This window comes from Typopeltis vanoorti, chromosome 5 (assembly GCF_054136105.1).
Source record: "Typopeltis vanoorti isolate ZY-2024b chromosome 5, IOZ_Tvanoo_1.0, whole genome shotgun sequence".
Taxonomy (NCBI): Eukaryota; Metazoa; Arthropoda; class Arachnida; order Uropygi; family Thelyphonidae; genus Typopeltis; species Typopeltis vanoorti.
The window spans coordinates 108,081,347-108,100,377 of record NC_143553.1 but is presented as its reverse complement, the minus strand read 5'-3'; the positions used below and the strand labels follow the sequence as shown (position 1 = coordinate 108,100,377).

At 35.7% G+C, this 19,031-nt stretch overlaps 1 protein-coding gene across 5 annotated transcripts in view; it reads right to left on the bottom strand.

Annotated features, from left to right (window-relative positions):
• Nucleotides 1-19,031, bottom strand: part of LOC150106713 (PHD finger protein rhinoceros-like) — a 397,154-nt gene that overhangs the window by 127,206 nt on the left and 250,917 nt on the right. For all 5 annotated transcript variants that reach the window (XM_090392660.1, XM_090392659.1, XM_090392661.1 and 2 more), the window contains one exon: nt 11,164-11,271. In XM_090392660.1, the coding sequence (XP_090248786.1) occupies nt 11,164-11,271 (108 nt within the window). The remainder of the gene's footprint in view (nt 1-11,163; nt 11,272-19,031) is intronic.

The following is a 19,031-nucleotide window of genomic DNA, read 5'->3' as shown; positions in this document are numbered from 1 at the left end:
GTACAGGGTGTCCCAAAATTCACGCAAGAAGTAATTTTGATAGAAAACACAGGTTTTTAATTAAAAATTGTAATTTCTTATTGATTCGTAAAGTATACAGTATAGGGTTATGCATGGAATAGCATATTGAGTCAATGGCCTCCACGGCTTTGCTGGCACATACGCACTCTTTTGTCGAAATTTTCCATGACCATTTTGCATAAATGTGGCTGAATTTCGTTGATACAGTGCTCAATTTCCTCCTTCAAGGCATGGCTAGTCGTGGGCTTGTTGGCATAAACCTTAGACTTCAAAAAACCCCAAAGAAAAAAGTCCAACGGCATTAAGTCACATGATCTGGGCGGCCAATTCTGATCACCAAAACGGGAAATTATAAGACCAGGAAATGACTCATGCAGTAATTGAATTGTTTCTCGGGCTGTATGGCATGTGGCACCGTCTTGTTGAAACTACATGTCGTCCACATCCATATCTTGCAATTTAGGCACAAAAAACTGGATTATCATGTTGCGATAGCGAGCACCATTAAGTGTTATTGCCTTACTAGCCGCATTTTCGAAGAAGAATGGACCAATGATGCCTTCAGCCCAAAATCTGCACCAAACAGTGACACGTTGTGGATGCATTTGTTTCTCAACAATCACTCGTGGATTTTCTGAACCCCAAATGCGACAATTTTGTTGATTAACGAAGCCATCAAGATGAAAATGAGCATCATCGCTGAAGATGATTTTGTTCGAAAAATAAGCATCCACTTGTTGTCGTTCCATAATCCATTCAACGAACTCTCTTTGCTGTGTGTGGTCAGTAGGCTTCAGTTCTTGAGTCAATTGAACTTTGTAAGCATAAAGATGCAAATCTTTCATGAGAATACGCTGTAGAGAGCTTCTCAAAATGCCCAATTCAAGACCATGGTGCTGAATTGATGTTCCTGGACTCTCAGCAACACTCTCACGAACTGCTTTGATGTTTTCTGTTGAACAACTTGTTGAAGGACGGCCAGAGTGTATAAGATCACTAATTGATCCAGTTTCCTTGAATTTTTTAATTAATCTTTTCACAGTTGATGAAGTTAAATCACTATTCCGACCATATTTTGTACGAAAATTGCGAACTGTAGCTGCCAAACCTTCATTATTTTTAAAATATTGCTCAAGAACGAAAATGCATTGTTCTTTCATGTAGCGCTCCATTTTTAATAACCCTGAACTGTCAGCTGTCACACTGTCTTTTTTTTCTTGTTGGCAACACTTTACCGCACAAATGGTGCTAAATTTAAATGTTGCATGAATTTTGGGACACCCTATATAATGCTAAGTTTTTGTGCATGATGGTGTATGAAGTGCAGATAACGTCCAGTGTCTGTGAGTTTGCAGTAGATTGTGAGCTTGATTTGTCCATTCTCTTGTTTTTTTATTAGTGTATCTATAAAAGGTAATTGATTGTTATTTTCCAACTCTAACATGAACTTGGTTTTTTGGTGGAAAGAATTTATTTTTTTAAGGAACTCACGTAAGGCATTTTCTGTGTCTTTCCAAATAATAAAGACATCGTCTAAGTATCTCCACGACTAATGGCTTCCGATTTATTTTGGAGAGGATGTCAGCTTCTAGTTTTTCCACGAACAGATCCGCGCAAGGAGGTGATAAGGGACTGCCCATGGCTAAGCCATCAAGTTGTTCATACATTATATTATTTACTTTAAAATAGTTTGATTTGAGACAATAGCGGAAAAGCTGAGCAATGTCATGTGGATAGAGATTTTCTATGATCTTGATAAATTCTTCAATTGGTGTGTTTGTGAATAATGACACTACATCTAGGCTAGCAAGTATGTCTGTATTTGATATCTTTTAATTTTTCAATGAAATGCTTAGAATTCTTTATAAAAGAGTCCGATTTCTTTATATTATCTTTCAAAAGACCAGCTAGGTATTTGGCTAGTAGATATGATGTCTTCATTATTTGGAAAGACACAGAAAATGCCTCATATGAGTTCCTTAAAAAAATAAATTCTTTCCACCAAGAAACCAAGTTCACGTTAGAGCTGGAAAATAACAATCAATTACCTTTTCTAGATACACTAATAAAAAAACAAGAGAATGAACAAATCAAGCTCACAATCAACTGCAAACCCACAGACATTGGATGTTATCTGCACTTCAAATCTTCTCACCATCATGCACAAAAACTTAGCATTATACATATGCTTAAAAATAGAGCAACAAATATTATCTCAGAAGAAAAAGATCTCCTTGATGAAATCTCTCTCATATCTCAAACTCAGGTTAGCAATGGTTACCCAAAAAATATAATCCAAAAGATTCTCCATAGAAACAACTAACAGCAACAACCTTCGGTCATGCAGTATACATCGTCCAATGTCAAACCTTATGCCAGCTCAGTTTCAACAAAAATAGCAAAATTCATGAGGTCTTTCAACATCAGGGTTGCCTTCAAACCGGTTAAAACTGCACGACATGTGTTAAGATCTCCTAAGAACAGTATTGCCTTCTACGAGTACACAGGTGTATATAACATCCCATGTTCCTTTGGACTGAATTATATAGGCCAAACATCAAGAAGCCTGGAAATCCAAAAAAAAAATAACATATTGGGAATGTCAACAACAACAGAACAGATACCTCAGGATTAGCCAATCATTTCTCGATTTCGAACCACTCCATGCCTTACATTGAAGAAGATTGCAGATGTAGAAACTTGAAAGAAGCTGCAGTGGTACTCCGGACAGGAGATAATGTAAACAGAAATTAAGGCATGATACTGAAAGACATTTGGAAAAGCTTGCTTAATAAATTCGCTAAGCTTAGCAGAATTTAATTTCGTGGAAAACTATAAAACGCGATCAACAAAGACTAAGACTCCATGCTCTTGATGTTACATGTCAATTTCAATTAATTTAACTGTTGTTACTCCATTCTTCTTTTTACCAGTAAATGTTAGTGTACCTATTTTCTTGTCCTGAAGAAGTCAGACGGAATTAGTTGCCGAAACTTGTTGACAACTGTATATTTATGAAGAACTATGGTCTACTAATAAATCCAAAAGGAAAATACCCCATACTTAGTGTTAAGTAACCAAATATAAAAAGTTACAATAATCTGTTATCTGTCAAAACTCCAAACATTATAGATCTTATATTTCTATTTTTAAAGCACTTTTTACTGTATCAATCCTGATCTACTTTGGGGTCCTTTTCCTGCTAAACTGGCAAAGAACACTTGTTTTGCTAATCTTGTATACAACTAAGTGATTAGCTTGATTATTGTTTTGATTAATTCTTTCTTACTCCATATAAATTTATTCAGCTGACTTTCTACCATATCAGCTTTATTAATTCTGTTGTCTATTTCCATATTTAATTTGCCACCTTTGCTAAAAATTGTAGCTGTAATGTTTTGCTTGTTCTATAGGTTCATCATTCAGATAGCATTGAGGTTTTTAATGTTTCAACCTATTTTCATGTCTTTTTATCGCTGATTTTCATACCAAATTTATTATAACATTTATTCAATTTAGTCAGGGAATCATACACACTTGTACTGGATTTATGCAGAAGTATAACATTATCTGCATAAAGTAAAGAGCTAAGATATCAGATTTAATACCACTTTCCTCCATAACGTGACACATATAGATATTGAATAATAGTGGAGATAATGTGCACCCTTGTCACTCACCTGATTTAACATCAAGCCATTTTCCTCTACCTCCTTCAAGTCTAACTGCTGGCTTTCAGCTTAAATAGAGACTATATATTGCTTGATGTAATGTTCCATTTACACCACATAACTGTAGAGTTTTGAAGAGCTTTCCTCTTGGCACCTTGTCATATGCCTTTTCCATATCTTTCCATTGATAAAACTTAAATACAAATCCTTGTAATATTCCCAAGATTTCTCAATCACTTGTCTTAAAGTGAAAATCTGATCCTGACAACCTCTATTTGGCAAGTTCTAGCTTGTTCTTCACCAAGCTTCCTTTCCACAATTGTTGTTAGCTGTTTCTCAAGTATAATTGCATAAAATCTTACCAGGAAAATGTCCAGTAGGGTAATACCTCTGTAATTCTGACATTCAGTTTTATTTCCCTTTTTATAGATAGGTACTATGAGAACTATGTTCCAATCATTCAGAATTTGATCCTCTGACAAGGTCTTCTGAATTATTATTATTATTACATGACACCTCCAGGGAGTCCAATGACTCATCGAGGGAGGGCACTTGCTCTACAACTCTCTGCCTCCACCACTCAATTCATCAACCAACTACAACGAACCACAACTACTATCATCATCTACACCAATGCCATCTACCACCCACCACCACCACTAGTATTTTCACAGATAATCGCAAACATCCATGCCCACGATGGGATTCGAATCTGCAGCCTTTTGGCTGGAGAGCAGATAAGCTAATCACTTGGCCAACAGAGCCAGCAATGCAACCAGTGTAAAACTTTCATACCTCCATATATATGAGTATTTCAGTGTTATATCGTGGTTTTTCTTTATATCTGTGTTACTATTATCCCCTCTTGTGCCAACTAAGAATCAGATCTCCAGTCTATCTCTCTGGGGCCATCTCCTTTTCAAACTCTGACAAATTTGTTTGTTCCAGCTGTGCCAGTCAGAGTCCTAGGACAGAAGAATTCTTGCTCAGAGAAACTTTTCCAGAGTTCTAACAGCTACCTAGATTCGTTAAATACATATAGCATCTGTAGAGATCTCAGTTTGCAGTCATGGCCCTATCCCTTCTAATTATTCTATACCTTCCTCTTATGCATAGCTTCACACTTTTATGTGGTAAATAAGTCTCATGCTCAAGTAAAACTCAGGCTTACATAGTAAAACATGTTTATTAAAGATCTAATAAGTTTACAATTAGGTTTAAACATATCAAAAAGCTTATCACAATACCTATACTAAATCAACTAACAATCATAAATGAACACTCTAGTTAATTAACATATAACTCATATCCTCTGGTCAATTAAAACACACTTAGCAAGGGAAAATACAAGTTTACAATGTTAACTTCAAATGCTAACACAGACCCCACCACATTAATTAGGTCTCACACAAGAACTTAAGTCCTCCAATTACCAGTCCAATGGAGCCAACAAGTTACAATGCATATGAGTCATTCAAAAGTTCTCTAGGCAATTGTCCACTTTTCTTCCAACTAGAAATTGGTTCACCCTTTTCCTCTAATGCTAATTGTTAATAAAATAAGAGAATTCTGTACATTACCACTGCCGCATGAGGTAACTATGTCCCCTTTATCCGTCCTTTACTGCTTCAGTGGGTTGCATCCACGTGGAGGTCACTTCGCTCATCTCGCTGGTCACTATCGTCAGACTGCCCGTCTCCCTGGAGGAACCTTCCGTTGTCTCATTCCGGCAGCACTTCTGCCGATGGCCTGAGTCAGTGGACGCATCATCTCGCATACAGCTTGCCTGATACTTGCCAGTCAGCAACGGGGAGAAACTTGCCATCCAAAGTCATAGGATTCCCTTCCGCTGGTCAGCATCGTGGGTCCGAATGAAAACAGGAACAGAAAAAAATGGAGGCTGAAACCCGCGCAAACCTGCATTTATTATCCCTTGTTGCTCTCTCTTTTTCGTTGCAGAAGTTTTCTCACGCCGCCTTCCTACTGATCCTTAAGTTGTTTAGTCACAACTCTTCTCCTCAAGAGTGCTCTTTTCGGGGAACGCAAGTTCAATTCGCTTTCCACGAATGCCCTCGCTTCAGGCGTTATGCTTATCATGGGCAACTCACACGCAACCTTTGGACTTTTGTTTGCATTGACATACATTTTGCATAGAGTATTTTTTTCATACTAGTGATTTCAAACAACAATAATTCTATCCAGACAGACAAATTCCTCCTTTTTTTTGTACTTAATTTTAAGGTAATTCAATTATGTTCTCTATTAACAATTTGTTTCTTTACTAACAGTACAAGTATTTCTTGGTTATTATTGTATTCTTGTTAAATCTTGAATGAATGATCCTTTTGATGAAAAGGTCCTCATTCAAGATCTAACACCAATCTAATTTCATCTACTCCAGCTGCCTTTCGCATTTCAGGTTTTTGATGATTTTTCTACTTCAAGTATAGATATGTATTCCTGACTGCATTCCTGCTGGGAGTTTTCTGCCACAGTGCTTGTTTCATTTAGCAGTCTTTCAAAGTAATTATCCCTAAACATCTAGTATACCTTTATCTTCAGTTTTCATGTCACCTTTACTCTCTAATTCCTTTTACAGTACTTTTTCCTCCATTTCTAAGCTTTTTCAATAGCCTCCAAAATGTTTTGTCACCTTTATATTTATTTTCTATGTTCGTGCCAAAGTTTTCCCATAACTTTTGTTTAGCTAGTTTTACCCAGTGCTTTGTTTTCTTACATTTTTCTCTGTATTCTCTAAGAGCACAACTGACTTACTTGTCAGAAACTTTCATATGTTTTCTTCTTTCCTTGGCTGCCTCTTTAACTTCCTGAGTCCACCATAGAGTTGTGATTTGAATTCAGCACCTCAAAATACATTAAAATCATTTTAGTTATAAAAAAAACTGTGAAAATATTTTTCCTCAATATGTTTTATGAAACATAAAACACTTATTCTGTGCAGAGTAAACACTAGTTAGAGACTGGAATCACTGCAGTTTGCATATTTCAAATAGTATCTTATGAAAAAATAAAAAAAATAATAATTTCACGTAATTCTGATAATTCCCAAGCTTTGAATTAACCAAGTTTTAATTGCATTCATCATCTTTTTTTTTTTTTTTTTTGTAATGATTCCAGTGTATAACCACAATAATAACCATAAAAGTAAAAATTATTTATTCATCAACCAGTATCCAACACACTATGGCATATTTCATCAAATATAAAGTTATTTTCAGTCTATTGTTTATCTATGCTATGTAACATCTGTCATAAACCTAATAAGTAAATTTAAAATCTTTCATGTAAGCTGACTACAGCTGGTTTAGGATTAGGCCTTGATTTTTAGTGCAATGTGTCGGACATTGTGTCATTTCACAGGCTTCATTAAACTGGTAAATATAACTTATTTCAATATACAGCACATTCTTATTAGTTTTCAAATTATCTTGCTTTTTCCTTTGTAGTGTGTTAAGCTGAGATCTGATTAGTGTACTTAATTCCTTCATGGTCCTTAATATATTTTTTCCACATGGGTTTTTCCTAAATTACCATGTGTATGACATAATACATGCCACATAAGATGTTATGTGCGAGTTCTTCTCTTGTGCTTCTGTGCCTGCATGCTGCTGATTAGTTCCAAAAGTTTTGACGGCTCAGAACTTTTGAGCTCAGTACATAGAATTCAGTCAAAGCATATGCAATTGTGATTAAATACCTATTCAACTGGAAAAAGAAACACACATTTCATGAATAAAAAAAAATTAACCACTAAGAAAACCTATCTACTAAAAAAAACTGTCATTAACTACTTATGTCGAAATGCTGTCTCACAAGCTAAATGGAATATTTTATCTGAAGGGCTTCAAATTTTGCTAGAGCTTTAAATAACATATACAAAGTAGACATCATTACAAACATAAAAAAAGGGGTCTGCATAGAATTCTAAGAAATGCAGCTGACATAATATGCATCAGAACAGCAACAATTTTAATTAATTCCAAACCACTAGCAAGAAATATCTGTAATGCAGAAGTCAAGCCTCTCCATGTTCTTTCATAATGATGATGATATTTTAGTACTGAAGGCTGACAAAGAAAACACAATCATGATTAGTGTTTATTATTATCATTATTATCTGATACCAACATGGAGTCAAGGACTCATTGTGGAAGGCTATGCATCACCCAAACCAGTTGCCATATCTTCCCTTAAACTCCTTCACACTAAATGCACTCACTACTTCAAGCAAACTGTTCTACTTACCCACTGCTCTGTGAGAGAAAAAAATCTAGCTCTTACTCCTTTCTTAACCATAAACAAACTTAACTTCCATGGATGCCATGTGTGCGTGTGTGTACCCCCCCCGTCTCATATAACAAAACATTTCATCAAACATTATCCATTCAAAAGTTAATAGACCTCTATCACACCACTCCTCTTTCTCCTATTAACTAGAGTTCACATATTCACAATCTCTCCTCATAATCTATATTCCATAATGCTGATATAATCTTTGTAATGCTTCTTTGCACTGTGTCCACAGCTTCTTTATCCACTTGGAACCCAGGAGACCAAATCTGCAAGCAGTCAGTTGTCCAGGTGTGGACTTCCTTATCCTTACATGTTAATGTTCATTTCAACACTGCAATTATCCTCTGAGTTCTATTTTCAATTTTTGCTAAGTGACCGTTGAACTTCAAATTCAATCCCTAGCCTCATCAGCTATTTATAAAATAACCCTGCCAATATAATATGCTGTTGGAAATCTCACTTTATAAAATTCTGGAAGACCAATATCTTGAGACTTTCTGCAAGATTCCAGTATGGACTACAGGATCCCACCTTTTTCATACTCAATCTGTGTTTACCTTCCTGCTAGTGTGTGCCTGTGCCTGCATGTATATGTTTAGTTGTATTTCTTTGTGCCCATGAAGATACATTGGTCATCAAGACAAAATATTGGATTAATAATTTATTAGCTAAATAAATTTAATTAGTAATTATCATCTCCTAAGTATGTGTTTTCTCCATTAACATTAATCTGAGTGAATAACACATATAGATGCCTAGAAGATAAACTTACTTGGTTAAAACTAGATTACGGGCCTTTGTAACCTATCTAAAGAAATCAGAGATTCAATAGCATAGATCTTATGCTGTCCCACAGATCCTTGAAACACCTAAAATCCATAAAGATGGTATCTGATTTAGAACGATTGTGGATCTGAAACATTTTCCAGCACATAAACCTTACTAAATGTTTAACAAAGCTTCTAATTCCTTGTATGTTGGAAAAACAATTTCTGACATTAAGAACTAAAAAGATTTTTTGAGTATATATATATCTGCAGTACCAATCATTTTGGATATTGCAGATATATCAGTGAATTTAGATATAATGAATTTTTTTAACTAATGTGCCTCCATAGAAGAGCTATTTTCCCAGATATCACTTTTTCAGACACTGTCTATTCAACGACATTTAATATGAGCAGAAAGAATGTCTGGTCCTTAACTTTACTTCTCCTGGCTAATATTTATCTTTTCCTTTTAATGGAATCCACAGATACACTTAAATAGTTTGGATAGCTTTCTGAAGAGGTTAAACCCTAAAATCAATTTTACAGCCAAAACTAAAAAACAAACAAAGAATACTTCCTTTCTTTTATGTGATTGTCTTCAATAAACAAAACAGATTAGCTTTCCCAGTGAATGGGGAAAAAATTCAATAACAGTAGATATTTACATTTTTCTTCTTCTCAGTCATGAAAGTGCTTCAGACAGAGCATGCTCCATATCTAGTGATAAAGAAATGGATTATCTCAGAGAAGGGCTTATAAATAATGCTCAAAACTTTAGTAATAAAAAAAAAATAAATAAGCTAATGTCTTTTATTCCCTTATAGGGAGTAGGCGAGGCCTTTAAACCCTATCTAGCTTTTGGAAACCGAGTGGGATCTCCACTGGTAGCCAATCAGAAATAGCTTGCCCATGTCTATCACTAAATTATAGATGGCCACCAATCAGGAGACTGGCAAACAAGTGCTGCCATCTCTTGGTACCTAACCCTAGAAGGATATGTTACTATCTGAAATAGTGTGGGTTCTATGGTCCATTTTCTTGAGTTTCCTGGGGAAAAAACTGCTTGCCTGTGCCAGAAATCAACTAACTTGTTGAAGAAAGGTTTAGAAAAAGTTCCTCCAGCCAGTGACTAGACTTGAACTATAAGTTCTATCTTCAGGTGACCTAGCGCAGAGCTACACAGGCAAAACTTAAGTAACATTCTAAAAAGATGTCACTTCACATATCACTGCAAATATGCAAGAAAAAGGGTCAGTCAAAAAACATCACAGATGTATTTTACATCTGAATGAACTCAAAGTTGCCTTCATACTTATGAAAAAATCTCCATGATACTTAGTTAACCAAAACAACTTCATTTTCCTCTTAAGATGATTAAAAAATATTCTGCAAATGTGGCATATGTTAAGTTAAACGAATCAGACATTCTGGAGAAATTCATATCAAAGATGCTGATAAAAAAAAGAGTAGACTAATGAAGCCTGGCTTATCATACTAGAAAAAAAAAACTTCAGGGAATTTGGGAATTCACTAGAATGCTGTACACTGAATTTAACAACTATATTTGCAAGCTTAAAGAAGCCACCAAGATGATGTGATGTCTAATACAGCTACAATAAAAATCAAGGCCTCATCCAAAACCAAGAGCAGTCAGTCTACATAAAATTCACAGAACTGGATTGCCTGCCTGGTTGGCTGAGTGGATAGCTCTCCAACCATCAAGGTCGTGGGTTCTAGTCCCACCATAGGCATGGGTGTTTGTAAAAGCCTGCTTGGATGAGCTTGTATAGTTCCTTGAGTTAATAAAGATTTGTCTTTTAAATAAATAAATAAACAAAAAATTATGACAGACATTATACGTTTACACTATCAGTTTAACAAGTGATGCCATTAAAGTCAGTTTATGTATTCAAAGTCATTATGATGCTATATTTTCAAATTGAAAAATCACTATTTCACATGAGACCTAGTTTCCTACAGTGTGCAGGAAACTAGCTGAATAAATAGATAATTTTATACTTTCACAGTTATATTGTGGCTATACCAGAATCATTACAATGGATAACAAAAGTCATAGAAGATTAATGTCGATGCATTTAATTTCTCTGCTAGTTAGATAACAGCAAGAATAAGATTAAATCAAGAAATACAAATATCCACAAAATACTTTTTCTTAAAAATGCTACTATTTACCTTTAAATTTACTGCCTATACCAGACAGTAAAATTGTGGCTATACCAGAATCATTACAATGGATAACAAAAGTCATAGAAGATTAATGTCGATGCATTTAATTTCTCTGCTAGTTAGATAACAGCAAGAATAAGATTAAATCAAGAAATACAAATATCCACAAAATACTTTTTCTTAAAAATGCTACTATTTACCTTTAAATTTACTGTCTCGTTATCTTCCTCTTCATGTATAACTGCTTTCATATGAAGGCTATTTTTAAAGGCACACGTGACATGATAGGCAGTTTTACAAGTTCTGACCTATGAAAGAATATTAAATGTGTTAAAAAATAACATTTTTGTTTTAATTGCAACATATAAAATTCTATTTTTTTTAAAGCCAGAATGGTTAACTGTGTGGTTAGCATATACCTGATCTCCAAATAAGAGGGCATGGGGTCGAATCCCAAGGTGGGCATGGATGTTTGTAAAAGCCTGCTCTGAACGAGCTCGTATAGCTCTTTAATTTATTAGGTTTGTCTTAAAAAAAATGATATGATATAAAAAAATTCCTAATCTTTGAAAATAATGATCTATACATAAAATCATAAAATAAAATTTAATCTATTATTCTAATAATAATAATACATTATTATTAGAATAACAGACTAAATAAAATCCTGCTCTGAACGAGATATAAATTAAAGAGCCTTCTTCATTCATATACAAGATGTCAGAAAGGATGGATAGCTGGAACCCACCTGAATCATGGAAGAGAATAACTTGTATCATGATGATTCGTGCCCGCCATCAAAATAAGGATATTACGACTGCTGCCCAATGCTCCCTGAATACAGTAAAAACAATCAGGCATGAACTAGAGACTTGCAATGGTGACTACGAGGATGTAGCAAGAAGAAAGATCCCTAGCAGACGATCTGATTGCGTTCGTACAGCAGAATTCCTCGCAAATCTGCAGGAACAGGTGTTGAAGAACCCTGGCATTGGAATTCGGGCTTTGTTCGTGGAGTTGCTAACTGTAGTCAAGCCCTGGATAACAAGGGTAGCCAATGGTAGGCCGTATGTATGGCAGCAGGATTCGGCCCCTTGCCACACCTCTGGGAAAAGTCAAAAATGGTTGTCTGAAAATTTCTACGACTTCACCAGCCCAAATGTTTGGCCTCCAAACTCCCCAGACCTTAACCCCATGGATTATTTTGTATGGGGCGCAGTTGAAAAAGACACCAATCGCACTTCCAGTAATACAAAAGCCCAGTTAATGGATAAAATTAAAACAGTTTTTGCGGCCCTTCCCAGGGAGACTGTAGCATCAGCTTGTTCGAGGTTCCGAAGCAGAATTGAAGCTGTGATCGATGCTAATGGTGGTTATTTTGAGTAAATCTTGATAGTATTGTAATTAACTCTGCCTGTAATGTTTTTTTGTCAATTCATTAAATTTAATAGATACAAAGAAGATTTTCTTTTTCCTTACGAAACTGTCAAATTTATCCCGAACACCCTGTACTGCCATTTTCTTAGACTTAGCGAAGGCATTTGACAGGGTGCCACATGATAAGCTAATATTTAAGTTGCAGCACATGGGTCTGGATATCAGATTGGTCAACTGGATTCAGGATTGGTTGTCCGATAGGTATCAGAGAGTTGTGTATGGTAGGGCAGTTTCAAGGAAGCAGAGGGGTTACAACTGGGGTCCCACAGAGCTCAGTACTGGGACCTATATTGTTTAACCTTTATATCAATGACATTGTCAGTGGATTGCAAAGAGATATTCAGTTGTTTGCAGATGATGCGAAGCTGGTAAGGATTATTAGTAATAGTGCTGATGCAGCAGCCCTGCAAGAGAATTTGAATAAGCTAGATAGATGGGCAAATGAATGGGGATGTCGGGTTTAATGCAGCAAAATGTAAGGTCTTGAGGTTTGGAGCACATCAATGGGACACTGCATACTCTATTGGAGGAGCTATACTGGAGGAAGCAGGGGAGACAAGAGATCAGGGGTTGATGAATGATAGAAACCTGAAATTCAGGGGACATATTGCAAAGGTGGTGAAGGTAACACAGAGGATTGCTGCAATAATGAAAAGGACACTGACCTGCAGAGATAAAAGAGTTATCATTCCATTGTATAAGACCCTGATCAGACCACACTTGGACTATTGTTCTCAGATTTGGTCCCAAGGATTTGAAAGGGATAAATTAACTGTGAAAAGGGTACAAAGGCAGATAACAATGATAGTTTCAGGACTGTACAATGTTAGTTATGAGGATCGGCTGAGGGAATGTGGACTGCAGAGTTTGGTGGATAGATGGAGAGGTGATATGATTGAGACTTTTAAACTGTTGAGAGGTTGTTACAGGGTTGACACTGAGGAGTTCTTTCGCTTGGTTGAACAGCCAGAAGGAGCGATGACAAGAGGCCATCCCTGGAAGTTACGAAAGGAAACTGTGAGCAAGAGGGTGAGGAGTGGTTTCTTTGCATCGAGGGTGGTTGAACCATGGAATGCATTGCCTGATGGAGTGTGGTGAGAGCGAGAATGGTCAATGAGTTCAAGGAGTGGTATGATAGACTTTGTGTTTCTTGGGGAGGACCTCCCCTCGATGAGTCTTTTGACTCCATGGAGACCTGAATAATGATAATGATATAAAAAAATTCCTAATCTTTGAAAATAATGACCTATACATAAAATCATAAAATAAAATTTAATCTATTATTCTAATAATAATAATATATTATTATTAGAATAACATACTAATTTCACAATTTTCCTCCAAATCAATCTGTTAGCTGCCAAGACTCCAACATTATCACTCTTATCACTCATTTTCTGTCAACTAAGGCACTTTTTAATGTATCAATCCACCTACACCTTGGTCTTCCTCAGGGACTTTTTCTTACCAATATGCCAAAGAACACTTGTTTTGCTAATCTTTCCTCTCCGATTCTGTTTAAGTGACGATACCAACTGAGGTTAGCTCTGCTAATGAATTCCTGGATGCTGACAATTTCAAGTTCTTTCCTAATATCCTCATTTTTAATATGATATTGCCATTGATGGCATCTGTTTATTCCTCTAATCTTTCTCAGAACTCTCATATCTCCAGTCTCTAGTCTTTGGTTAAGTTTTTATTTCTAACCCTCTCAAATCCATAAGTCAAGATTGATTTGAACACTGTCATGTATACAGCTAATTTAGTGTTTTGACTAATTTCTCTCTTATTCCATATAAATTTATTCAGTTGACTTCCTACCATACCAGCTCTGTTGATTCTGTTGTCTATTTCCATATTTAATTTACCATCTGCACTACAAATTTGCCTAGGTAGCTGAAATGTTTTACTTGTTCTATAGGTTCTCCGTTTACAATACAGTTGATATTTTCAATGCTTCTGCTTATTTTCATTGTTTGTTATAGCTGACTTTCATTCCAAATCCATTACACAGTTATTCAATTTAGTCAGGAATCTTGCAGGCTTGTAATGGATTTACTTAAAAGTATAACGTCATCTGCATAAAGTAAAGAGATGAGATTAACATCTCCAATTTTGACAGCAGGTCTAACACCACTCTCCTTCATAATGTGATCCATATAGATAATGAATAACAGAGGAGATAATGTACATCCTTGTCTGACACCAGATTTAACCTCAAACTAACTTCTTGTACTTCCTTCAATTCTAACTGCTGACTTAGAACTCAAATAAAGACTAAGACTAAGTATTGCTTGATATAATGCCGCATTGAAACCATATAACTGTAGCATTTTGAATAGCTTCTCTCTCTCTCTCTCTTGGCACCTTGTCATATGCCTTTTCCAGATCTACAAAACTTAACTACAGATCTTTGTTATATTTCCATGACTTTTCAACTATTTGTCATAAAGTGTATATCTGATCCTGACAGCCTCTATTTGGCCTGAATCCAGCTTGTTCCTCATCAAGCTTCTCTTCCACAATCCTTCTCAACCATTTCTCAAGTATACTGGCATAAATTTTACCAGGAACACTCAGTAGAGAAATACCTCTGTAATTCTCACAATCAGTTTTATTTTCCTTTTTATATATGGGTACTATGAGAACTCTATTTCAATCATCTGGTATTCATCCCTCTGTCCAGGCCTTCTGAACTATGCAATGCAGCCATTAAAAGACTTTTATACCCCCATACTTGAGCATTTCTGGTTGAATATCATCTACTACAGCTGCCTTTCCACACATCAGGATTTTGATGAATGACTTTTTCTACTTCTAGTATGGATATGTATTCCTGATTGCATGCCTGTTGAGTGTTTTTTTACCACTGTACTGTCACTGCTACTTTCATTTAGCAATTTTTTGAAGTAATTACTCCATACATCAAGGATATCTTTTTCTCCAGTTTTCATGTTGCCTTTACCATCTCTAATTCGTTTTACAGCTCTCTTTCCTCAATTTCTGAGCTTTGTCAGCGGCCTCCAGAATATCTTACCACCTTCTTGATATTTATTTTCTATGTTCTTACCAGTTTTACCATGATTTTTGTTTAGCTAGTTTTACACAGTGTTTAGCTTTCTTACATTGTCTCTGTATTCTCTAAGAGCACAAGCTGACTTATTTGCCAGGAACTTTTCATATGCTATCTTCTTTTCCTTCACTGCCTCTTTAACTTCCATTGTCCAACATGAAATTCTGATTTTTTTTATCCTTGCAGGCAACCTCACCACATGCCTCTCTGGCTGAATCAATCAATCTTAGAGATTCAGGGCTTGTCACTGAATCTCTAAGGTTTGGTTTCTGTTCTTAAACTTTTCCATTATTTCTTGAATAATATTTGTGTATTTTAGTCTATAGTTTGCATCTGAGAGATGGTCAACTTTTATTCGCTGTAAAACTTTCTTACATGCTCTTCTTTTCAATTTTCATGAAATTTAGTTTTATCCTACTCAAGATTAAATGGTGATCACTTCCAATTCCACCGTACACTCTAGTGTTCTGCACCAGTGAGAAAAAATCACTGTCAACAATAACATAGTCAATGAGAATTTTCTTATTCCTTGTATCTTCTCTCCATGTGAATTCGTGCATATTTTTATGTTGAAACATTGCGTTAGGAATAACCAGTCCATGTCTTACGCAGAAATTCAACAGGTATTTGCCATTATTATTTGCTGATATTTGTTCACATCACTCTACTTAATATTGTCTGCTAATCTTCTCAAATGGCAAGCAATACCCATATTTAGTATTGAATACTATAGCTGCTACTGCTTTTCCATGATTGTTTTTGCCTGAATATAATATTTTGTATTTATTGCTTATAAAGATCTCATCAGTTTTTGTCTTTTTTGTTTCAGTCACCCCCATTATGTCGATCTGGTACTTATTCAATTCCTCAGTCAGCTCCATTTTGTTTCCATTCGGGCTTCTTATGTTGATAGTAGTGATCTTGAACTCTGGTGATGTTGAGTTGTATGTTTCAGGATTTGTTCCAGGAGCCAACTTTTTGCTTTTCACCCTGGTTACTGGTGAAAACAACAGGGGCCCTTGTTTAACCAGGCAATGCCCAAGTCAGAATTAAATTCTTTCATGTTGTACCATCGTTTTACATTGATTTAGGCCAATAAGAATACAATTTGTCGACTAAATCCCAAATTGCCAATCCATCCTTCTTCATTCAGTATGCGCGATGTACCTAACAGGATACATCACGAGAAGGTGAGGATTGGACATTAGGTCAGAAATCCTTATTGGTTCTCCACACTCCTTTAAAGGCTATGTGGAGGTATTCTCCCAATTATACAGCTTTGACCCTTAAGCACCGTTCTTCTAAGAATAATAATAATACATTTTTCTTTTTTCTTTTTTTTTTGCATATTGTATTTGAGAGAAAGAAACTCACATAATTCTGTGCACAAAAACTTCACTGCACACCTTTGTTTCTCATAAAAAACACCTGTTTTCAGTACCAAATCGATTGAAGTTTCTACTATAATGGGGAATGCAAGTCCCTTCAGGAAGTTATTTCCTTATGTCATAGTGCATTCAGACATAAGCATATAAAAAATACACTCTTACTAATAACTCTAAGCAAATCCTTAATGATATCATAAAGAATCTTGATTGCAAGTCAGCTGTCAGTATGCAAAAAAGAAAATGGTGCATATTATTATTATTATATCACACCTCCAAGGAGTCCAAAGACTCATCGAGGGAGGGCATCAACTTTACAACTCTTTGTCTCACTACCACCAACCTTCAACATCTAACACCAATGCCATCTACCATCGACTTCCAACACTAGTGCATTCACAGACAATCACAAACATTCATGCCCACGGCAGGATTCGAACCTGCAGCCTTTTGGCTGGAGAGCGGATATGTTAACCACTCGGTTAACGTATCTGCTTAATCATACTTAAGTTAGGCTCTGAATGATTGGAGAATAGTTACAGAAAGTATCTTAGTATGTGTGTATATGAGGGTGGTCTGAAAGGTTCTCAGTCTAACAATGAAAAATACAAATTTATAATTTCAAAATTATATAGGGAGATTATATTTTTCAATATAATCTCCCTTAAGACTAATACATTTATTCCAGTGATGCGCCATTATGTTTGGATTCTGGTGTGTAATGGTGAATCCAAGTCTCATCCATAGTAATAATTCGATGCACAAAATCAGTTTCATTCTTGTTAAAATGCTCCAAGCACTGTTCAGAGATTTTCATGCGAGTGCGTTTTTGATCTGCTGGGAGGAAGCACAACACCCATCTTGTGCAAAGCTTTTTCATTTGCAATTCTTCATGCAAAATATATCCTACACATTCTTCTGAAATGTCTATAGTCTCAGCAATTTCATGCACTTTGACTCGCCAGTCATCCAATACCATACTGTGCACTTGATCAATGATTTCTGGTGTTTTTACACTTTTTGGACGTCCTTCGCATGGATCATTTTCAAAGCTGGTACAGCCACATTGAAACTCGGCAGCCCATTTCTTAATTGTCGAAAACGAAGGAGAAGAGTGCCCATAAACTTTTATGAATTTCTTTTGACGTTAAACCTTCTTTTACAAAGAATTTTATAACTGCACGATACTCAATTTTATCCATTTCAAGGGATACAGACAACACTTTTGCTTCAGATAGCTGTATAAAAAAAACACTATTGAATGACTTGCAATTTCACATGGATGCTTATGACAGATGTATCAACTTAGAAAAAAAAAATCTTGCTGATAGTGTAGCCATCTATGGTCAAGGCCGAGAACTTTTTAGATCACCCTCGTGTATATATATATACACATACAGAATAAATTATAGTAGTTTTTTTACCCATATTATACCAAATGCAAGCCAGCAATGGTTTCTACATGGCATGAGAAACAATTTATGACTGATTTCTATGGGTAGTTGAAAATAGCAAGCTGTCTTAGTACCTGCTTTAATCAGAGGCATTCCTCCTAGTGGATAATTAGCAAAACAACAAAAAAGGATCAGAAATGATAGAGAAGAAAAAAACTAAAAAAAAGGTCATTCTGGAGAACCTCGCCAAAAGTAATAGGCATTAGTGAGACTTGGCTAATAGCAGATGATGTAGTTACAGGGATAGAATGTGAAGGGTTTAATATTTTCAGGAAAGATAGAGAAGATAGGATTGGGGAGGAGTACTGCTGCTGATATCAGATGAATTGCAGCCATCATAGACTATAGAAAATTTCATGGTATTAACAGGCTGGAGGATAAAAAGGAACCACCTCTGAAAGTTGATTAAAGACATGATTGATCTCCAGAATGACCTTTGATCTCTCTCTCTCTCTCTCTTTACTATTTCAGCTTTCTGCCCATTAAGTGACTGCTTCAAGTACTCAGTGTTTGGATTATTTGGATTATCTGTACAGCTATAATAACAGTAGCTCAAGTTTGTAGAAAGTAAGTTCTGGCAAAAGATATGTCTACTGTTTGATTATGATAACCCGACATTTGCTTACTGTCAATGGATGGAATGAAGTCAGAACATTTTTATCTCTAGCAGAAAGTTGTGTGTTTCTTCTAAATAGTGTTCCTTGTGATAGTGTGAGCAA